The 9,810-nt window shown below is 37.2% G+C and overlaps 1 protein-coding gene across 2 annotated transcripts in view; it reads right to left on the bottom strand.

Moving 5' to 3' along the window:
* LOC108359294 (uncharacterized) overlaps positions 1-9,810 on the bottom strand; it is a 156,520-nt gene that overhangs the window by 90,763 nt on the left and 55,947 nt on the right. The window contains exon 2 of one of the 2 annotated variants that reach the window (XM_017611106.1): positions 3,816-3,834. The exons of the other annotated variant lie outside the window; for it this stretch is intronic. Within the exon in view, the coding sequence (XP_017466595.1) occupies positions 3,816-3,834 (19 nt within the window). The remainder of the gene's footprint in view (positions 1-3,815; positions 3,835-9,810) is intronic. 2 annotated transcript variants of the gene reach the window in all.

Below are 9,810 nucleotides of genomic sequence, written 5' to 3'. Positions count from 1 at the left end.
TATAGAAATTAGAAAATTGTAGTTGAGAAAAAGAAGTACACGCAAAGGATTTCACAAAAATGTATTTAAATTTGGCTTTTTTTCAAAAGTGCCAAAATTGAAAAATTCAGTGCCATTTCTAGAAAATAGTGCCAAAAATGGCACGGTTTGAGCCAAGTTGGCAACCCTGATCGCCAAGTTTTTTTATTTAAAAAAGCACCAAAATACTGGAAATAGCGCAATTTTCCCAAAAAAACACCAATTTTGTGTTGCTGTGTTTAAAGGTATTTTCGCATATAAAGCTGTATGTTCAAATATTTTAAGTAATCACACAATGAAACTTGTAAATATTTCCAACTATGCGCAGTTAATCAATTTAATAAATTTAATTTGCAAAATGTTTTTTTATTCGTAAAACTTGGTTTTTCTAGAGGCTTTGCATGCAATTGCTTACTTTTGTACAAATGCGCACATCCAGCTAATTAGCAGAATATTCTATGGATTCCGTGATAGAGACTGTGTGAAAATATTGCGTTTGGATTATCTTGGAGCATATTATCCAGAGGAGAAGCTCGGCCAAACACTAAAATATGTGTAAGTCAAATACAATGTCACCATAGAATCACGTTTTTATTATAAAATTGCCTTGAAAAGGGCACCAAAGAACAAAACAAGCGCTAAACTAAACAATTTTCGCCTTTTAATTCCCTAAACGCACTTAATTTCTTGCGAAAGGCACAAAGTTGGCAACAGTTATATCGATGTCAAATTTGCTCATATACAAGCGCCTGCTTAAAGAGCGTAAGCATCACATGCAAATACATGCGAGAGCGTAACAAAGCGAACGCAAATTCATTCAAACGTAATTGGCACACTAACACAATCACGCTTTCAGCTCGCGTTTACTTGGGGTAGTGATCACATCTGCTCATATACACTCCTCGTCATTTGAATTGCACACCCTTTCAATTCTTAGTATTTACAGTTTTCCGTTTGTTTATTTAATATAAATTTTTTGTAAAAATATCGTCACTACATACGAATAAAGGCGCGCTGGTGTTTTGACGGTGAAAAAAAGCGTTTAAAAAAATTTTGCGAAAGAAGATGCTTATAAAAAACTTTGGCGAAGTATGTTAAGAGTATTTGACGCTGAAATTTTTTTATGCGTCTTTTTTCGCCGTCAACTTTTGAGCTCGCGCCTTTATTCCTGTCTAGTGACGATATAGCATATTCTACGGGTAAATGCAGTTTTAAAATTTTTTACAAACTAAAACTTAAAAGAAAGTTTTTTTCCATTTCTTGGGCAGCATTTTATATAATTTTTTCGTTTTTCTCGAGAGCTGGAAACAGTTCTTAAAAAAGGTCAACATAGGATCCTAATGACCTGCAGTGAATAAGTTAATAATATTTTTAGAAAAATTTCTGATATGCAGTTTTGTAGCTTATTCAATTATAGTGTAATTAAGTGCAAGTTTGAAGTGACTCTAAAACAGCCCCGATTTTTCAAATTCATTTATTTTTTATTGACAGTGCTGCGCATTTGATTCCATATAAAAGTTTTGTCGAGCATACTTTGTATGAGAGAAAACGCGCAGCACTATCACCAAAAAATTGTCAAAAATCATCGCTATTTTACAGACCTTGAAACTTGCACTTTATTGTACCCCTTTGTTGACATTTTTTTAACTCTGTATAAAGTTTTAAAATCGGATGTAATGAATATTAAATAAACAAAATTAAAAGTGTAAATACTAAAGATTAAAAAGAAGTGCCGAAGTGATGATACTGTAGTTCAAAAACATTCAAAGACACTTGCTTGTTTGAAATGAAGCATTGATATGTACATACATACATACTTACGTACGTATGCATATTCACAACTAGCCAGCAGTGAGCAATGCAATGGAATGGTAGACGCGCTATAAATACATACATACATGCATACGAGACGATAAATTACTCTTTACCACATTCGTCGTCATTTCAGCAACAAGTCAGATGATTTTCAGCAACAAGTCAAATGGCTTTCAGCAACAAGTCAGATGATTTTCAGCAACAAGTCAAACGACTTCTGCAACAAATGATGACTCTCATGTTTTCGGAGCCTTTCAACTGCCACGTTTGCTGGTTTCGTGCACGATCATTCAGAGTACAGATTTGCCGAAGTCAATATCAGAATGAGCAGTTATAAGCATCGTTCACTTGTGGTGGCTGTATTTGCAAGACAGCACGCAATGCGCTCGTGTTCAGTCATCCTCTAATTTCGTTTAGGTATCGATACTACTAAGCCAACGCCGCTGCTCAGTCATACAAAGCAGCGGTGTTGAATGACGCGCGAATAGCAAACCGGCATTTAAATATCTGCATACATACATTTAAATACATACATACCTAACCAATTATGCATGTACGCTGAATTCGCCGACAAGCTTTTTTAAAAACGAAGTAAATTAGTACAAATTGTTAGTAATTTTCATTAGAGTTTGAATAACTCCTTTCACTAAATGGCTTTTAGTAACTTTAACGAGACCTTAACTTATTTTATTTTATTCATTTTAGTGCAGTTTTGACAAAATTTTCTTGCTAAAAAATCTTTTGTTTCACTACTTTATTTTATTCCTTTGATTAAACATGTTAAATAAAAGCTTATTTTTAAAAAAATATTTTTTTTACATTACTTTATTTTCTAATTTTTAGTCCATTTATAAAAGCGTTGTATATTAAATAGTTTTATTTTATTTATTCATTTTAGTGCAGTTTTGACAAAATTTTCTTCCTAAAAAATCTTTTGTTTCACTACTTTATTTTATTCCTTTGATTAAACATGTTAAATAAAAGCTTATTTTTAAAAAAATATTTTTTTTACATTACTTTATTTTCTAATTTTTAGTCCATTTATAAAAGCGTTGTATATTAAATAGTTTTATTTTATTTTATGTACAAAATTTTGCAATAGATATTAAAATAATTCAACTTGCAATGAAAGAGAACAGAAGACTATGCAAGCAAAATGTTGTTTGCCTTCGTTTTGTATAAACATACATACATATAGCAGCAGCTAATTTCATTTAAAGAAATGGCGTGTCGTCCACTTCCGCTGTAGCATGGCATATATTTAGGCGCAATATTAAAGTTCTTCTGGCGGGGAAACTTCTCGAGTCTTCTAATTGTATCTCCTTGATATGATGCCTACAACGAGGTTCATATCTAGACTAGGTTGATATCTAGAATTTGCCATAAATAGCTTTGCTCTGGTTTTACGTTCTTTGGCAAATTACGCTCTGTTAGCCATAAATTTTACTAATTTTTGACCGACTTTGAATCAAGACCCCTGGACCATATAGGGAATTCATTTATATTTTAAATTGCATTGTCATCGTGATTGGAACTATGCTGAAAATTTCAAGTCTCTAACTTTTCGGGAAGTTAGTTTAAAATCGATTGGAAATTTCTACGATTTGCGCGGGATGACCAAGTTAAATAAAAGCTTATAAAAAAAAAGTTGTGTGAACAAAAATTAAACAGAGAAAACGAAAAGTTATTAAAAATTAAAGAATCAAAGAGTTAACATATCCCAATCGGTAATTAAAAAAGGAAAAAAAAAACCCCAGCAAATGAAAGCGAACGGAATAGCGGCACCTGTTAAGTGATGTTTGTGTATGAACATTAGGGTGGCAAGAAAACAAAGCGAAAAATTGAATAATTACCTGAAAAATTAAGAAAGTGCTGAAACAGAAAATAAACCGAAAAAAGTGAATACTTACCTGCAAAAACAGGAGGAAATTATAAAAAAGTGCTTAAAAAAGAAAGTATATACCAAAAAATTTAATACTTACCTGAAAGAAGGAGAAAGTGCTGAAAACGAAAATAAATTTAAAAAAAGTGAAGACTTACCGACCTGAAAAAGCAAAAAAAAAAATTTTAAATCAAAATATTATTTATTATTATACAAAAAGAAAAAGAAGTAAAGTAAAAAGAGGTGCATATTACCGGAATTTCAAAGTAAANTAAAAACAGGAAGAAATTATAAAAGAGTGCTTAAAAAAGAAAGTATATACCAAAAAATTTAATACTTACCTGAAAGAAGGAGAATGTGCTGAAAACGAAAATAAACCAAAAAAAAAGTGAATACTTACCGACCTGAAAAAAAAAAAATTTAAAATCAAAATTTAAAGTGCTGAAAAGTACCAAATTATACAAAAAGAAAAAGAAGTAAAGTAAAAAGAGGTGCATATTACTGGAATTTCAGAGTAAAAAGTGTAGATAGCTTGAAAAGAGGAAATCTAAATTAAAATAGAAAAATTTCTCAGGGTGACCCCAAAGAAAGTGCTGAAATAAAGCCACAAAATTATCGTACACATATAACTAAACAAAATTTCGAAAAAAAAGATCATACATATATGTACATACATATGTACATATAACCGAAATCAGTCTAGAAAGTTATACGAAAAAAATATAAGTGAACCTAAATTTCGAAAATTAAATACAACGGAATTCAAGAGTAGCAGCAAAAGACGAGAGAGGAGGCAGCAAAAGGAACACCGTTAGCTGGACGGACGCAAAACGGGTAAGGCAACAACCGGATACAGCAAAGTTCAGGCAGTACAGTCCCGACACAAAAAAGACAGGTGGTACCCAATAAGCAAGTAAGTGCACCATTCCCTACCTACTACCCTAAACTTGCACATAAAAAGATACATATATTACGTGTGTAAATTTGTTAGCGGTTCCCCAGTACGGTAGATGGAAGCCGCTGAACTTCTAATTTACTGTAACTAGACTCATATCTCCTCAAGACATACATATCCCGATACATATGTATGTACACAAAGATAAATAAATAATCCCGCGCAATTTCACATTTCCCCTTCTCAAAACGAAAAAACCGCTATAAAATATANTGTAACTAGACTCACATCTCCTCAAGACATACATATCCCGATACATATGTATGTACACAAAGATAAATAAATAATCCCGCGCAATTTCACATTTCCCCTTCTCAAAACGAAAAAACCGCTATAAAATATACAAACGTAATATAATTTACATACCTATTTACCCAATCTCTGTTTCACTACCCCCTCATATTCACATAAGTCCCGAAATTTCTGCACAGTATATACATATATATGTTAGTTCTAGTGTTGCGCGCGAAAAAAATATTTATTCATCCTTATATACATCAGCTCATTTGTCCCGTGCGATACACGTAAATACATATGTACTTATATACACGAACGTAGAAAAAATTCCGAAGTCACGCACGTATATTAAACAAGTACATAGTTAAATACTGGACACCGTTTTGTTCATTCCCCGCTTTTACTCTAAAGCCCCTTGATTCTGACATACATATGTACATACTCACATATACGCATGACCCAGGAGTATAACACACGAAATTGTGTTTGAAATTGTGTTTTTAATTAGCGGTACCCGAAAAGAAACTAAAATCGCTTTGTTCTTGTCTGCTTCTTCCACTTATGCCTAGAGATTAAAGGCTCTGTTATGCATACTTGGCATTGCATGCACTGCTATACCATTTTTACGTCGAAATCAAAAACCAACAGACTTCTACGTATGTAGTGCTGTGCGTTCGATAACCGATTACACGCGAGGCTCATTTAACAGATTTCTTATGTGACAGCTCTCAAGCCATGCCAAGTATGCATAACGGAGCCTTTACCCCGTTTCAAAGTGAAAAAATAAGATTCTGCTACAAAATTTGCGACATACGTACATACTCACAAGCCGAAAAGACAAACGTACGTACATATTACGGCTTGCATATTTATTTATTTCGCTTCTCTGGATCTCTAACCACCTTTTGCGCTTCCAAAATTTGCAACGCCAGTAAATACACATACGTACACACGTACATATATACTATTGAGCTCAGACGCGCTGAGACAATATACAGTAGTGGTCAAGAAAATAGCACCCGAAGCAGATACAGTAGAGCTCATAAAAATAGCACCACACGAGGAAAAAATTCTTAATCGTTAAAAAAGTAGCGAAAATAAATATTTTAAATTTGAAAATAAGAAGGTGTTAACTGCATCTTGGTATCTCAAGACAAGATAAAGATATTTTTACGCTTTTTACTCTTTCACTACCTTCTCACCCCGAATCACCCCAACTACCTCNCTTTTTACTCTTTCACTACCGTCTCACCCCGAATCACCCCAACTACCTCTTTAGAACCCAAAATGGAAAAGAAATCTCCTACTGGTTCTGACTCAAGCCTTCAGGACTTCATTTTTGATAGTAATAGGCTAGAGTCATTTTATTCAAAATGGTCCAGCACCCTTATAAGCGAACACACCCAAACGCTTTTAAATGTGAAGTTACAGCAACTTGACAAGTTATGGGATGCTCTTATAAGCTCATATAGAGCAGTATCCCGCTCTGAGCACTTCGCTGAATCTAGCGGATCGATTGAGCAAAAATATAATAAATGCTCAGAAAGTTATGAGAATTGTAAGACGCAAATTTTAGACGGCTTACAACTTCTCGGGGCAAATTCGCAGTCCCAAACAAGCACCATTCCCACCACAAATTCCACCCCAACTTCGAACTCCCAAGAAGTATTCCTCAAGGTACCACCGTGTGATACAGAAATTTTCCACGGTGGGTACGAAGACTGGCCGGCGTTCAGAGATATGTTCACGGCAGTCTATAAAAATCACCCCAAATTGACACCAACCCAGAAACTATACCATTTAAGGCAAAAAACCCGAAGTCAGGCAGGACAAATACTGTAACAATTCCCTCTCACTGACGATAATTTTGAACTTGCCCGGGATGCCTTAAATCACGGTACGAGAATCGTAGGATATTGGTAGAACACCAATTAAAAGCGTTATTCAATATCCCCCCATATACACAGAAAGTGGTGAGCAAATCCAAAAAGTTCTATCCACTATCAATAATTGCCTCTCAGCACAAGGAATCCCGACCAACAATTGGGACCCCATCCCTGTATATTTATGTTCCTCAAAACTGCCCAGTGAAACTCTGTCTCTATGGGAACAATCACTCAGCTCACGGAAAGAGTTACCGCTGTGGGCAGATATGAATAAATTCTTCACAAGCCGGTATGAAGTAGTAGAAAGACTACATGCATATCGGTCAGGCAAACTAAAACCCCCTACCCCACTTTTTACACCCAGAATGATGAACCAAAATTCGACGTTCATTAATAAAAGTAGAACTCAAAATTTTCATGTAGATTTAAATCAGCCGCTCTCATGCAAACTCTGCAACTCAAGGCACCCCATGAAGACATGTGTTAAATTTAAAGCACTGTCCGTGTCTGACCGTTTAAGATTCATACGAGAGCACAATTATTGTGAAAATTGCCTTTCTTACTCCCATTTAAAGAGTGATTGTTCAAGCAGCTTCACTTGTGTATACTGCCAAAGAAAACATCACTCTCTTTTACACTTCCCGCAAAAACCCAGCAACCAAAACCCAATTCAAAACCCCAGCGAACAACGAGTCAGCTGTCGACGCAGACTAGTATGGATACTGAAGCGCCCACTTGCTCGAAATATGCGACACATAAGCCACCAGAGAAAAACGACGTAAATAAAGTGTCATCTCACTTTTCGAGTACTAACGTCACAACTCTCCTCCCAACGGCGGTAGTACCGATATATTGTGATGGCGAATATCATAATATTCGCGTTCTGGTGGATCAAGGCTCACAAAAACGTTTGTATCATCCCGGATACAGAAACTCTTGCGATTGCCTATGACAGATGCTCTATTCGAGATTTCTGGAATGGGTGGAATGGTGGTACAAAATTCAAAGAAAATGTGCGAAATCCCACTCTGCTCAGCAGATCGAGCCCAGAAAATAAAGACCCAAGCCATTATTTTGCCCCAATTGACTCAGTTTCTACCTACAACCAACATCTCTCATATTAACATAGAAGAGATAAAACGATTAAGGCTCGCCTATCCCAACTGTTTCACCCCAAATAAAATAGATATGGTAATCGGCAGTGACCTAATCCCCCGAATTCTCCTACAAGGGCTGCAACAAAATATAAGCAGAAGTCTCATAGCGCAGAACACGATATTTGGATGGATTCTGAGCGGCCCAATCCAGGAGAGGATATCCACCTTTACCACCCAGGTTACCGAACCCCAGGAGGAATCGTTGAACTCACTGCTGAAGAAGTTTTCGAAACAGGAGGAAGTAGCTGTCCCGCAACCCCATTCAAGTGAAGAGGACTTCTGTGAGGACCTGTATCGACGCACAACAATCCGGCAGACAGACGGACGATACATGGTGAAACTACCCATCAAACCCGAACTCCCAGACATCATGACTCTAGGACACTCTCGACTAGCAGCGCAGCATCAGTACATCAGCATCGAAAGGACTCTGGAGAAAAACCCTGACCTCTGCAAAAGGTACTCAGAAGTTCTGGAAGAGTACATCACCATGGACCACATGGAGCCCACCTCATCCCAAGAAGTCATCAATGGCGGTAAATACTTCTCCTTTTATTTACCGCACCACGCTGTCATAAAACCAGACAGCAAAACAACAGAAGTACGCGTAGTCTTCAATGCTTCCAGAATATCGCACTCTGGAAACTCATTGAATGACGTGCTATACACTGGCCCAACTCTTCAAAACGACTTGATGCTCATCATTCTTCGATGGCACCTCTACAAGTTCGTTTTTAATGGCGACATCGAAAAAATGTATCGCCAAATTCTCGTCCACAAGGAAGATCAAGACTTCCAAAGAATCGTCTTTCGTAAGTCCCCAAATAAGCCCATAGAAGATTTTAGGCTGAAAACAGTCACCTTTGGCGTCAATTGCGCTCCCTATCTGGCAATCCGTATGCTTCATCAGTTAGCGCAGGATTGTCAGGACGAATTCCCGCTCGCCAGCAATATCCTCCTACGAGAAACATACGTGGACGATATTCTCTCAGGCGGGCATAATATACAGTATAAGCTCATTAACCCAAGTTAAAGACGCCCTAAAATCTGCAGGTTTTCCACTACGAAAAATCACCTCAAATCACACAAACATCCTGGAATCAGTCCCAGATTCCGAGGTCCTTGATGTTGATTTTCTCCAGTTTCAGGACACTAGCTCTACAAAAATGCTATGTATAAAATGGAACGCGCTAACGGACTCCTTCTCTTACACGTACGATCCTGTTCCCGCTGCCAACTCGAGGACAAAGCGGCAAATTATCAGCGGTGGCGAAATTGTTTGACCCGGCAGGATGGCTAACGCCAGTCATGATTTCCGCTAAAATGCTCCTTCAACAACTAAGGATGGAAGGAACTGAATGGACGAGCATGTAAAACCCGGCGCTTTCCACAAGTGGAACACTCTGCGCGAAAATCTCCCCACGATTAATGAAATTGTTATTCCCCGCTGGGTGCAATTCTCCCCTACTCACCGTGTACAAGTACATGGGTTTTCAGACGCCTCTGAAAAAGNGGGTTTTCAGGTGCCTCTGAAAAAGATTATTGCGCCTGTTTCTACCTCCGAGTACAAATTGACGAATACTCCTTCTCGTCACACATACTCGCAGCTAAAAGTAAGGTAGCCCCCCTGCAAACAGTCAGCCTCCCCAGACTTGAGCTCTGTGGAGCCGTCCTACTCTCCAAGCTGGTTAATCAACTCCACTCCCAACTAGATTTGCCTGCTCATGATTTATACCTCTGGTCAGATTCTTCCATTGTGTTGGCGTGGTTAGAAAAACCGCCACACACTTGGAAAACTTATGTTGCCAATAGAATTTCGCTCATACTCCAAAATGTGAGCAATGCCACTTGGCGGCATGT

This window comes from Rhagoletis zephyria, unplaced genomic scaffold (genome assembly GCF_001687245.7).
Source record: "Rhagoletis zephyria isolate East Lansing unplaced genomic scaffold, Rhagoletis_zephyria_1.1 Rzeph_scaffold_00370, whole genome shotgun sequence".
Classification (NCBI taxonomy): Eukaryota; Metazoa; Arthropoda; class Insecta; order Diptera; family Tephritidae; genus Rhagoletis; species Rhagoletis zephyria.
Note: the sequence above shows the minus strand (reverse complement) of the source record. Positions and strands in the feature narration are given on the sequence as shown.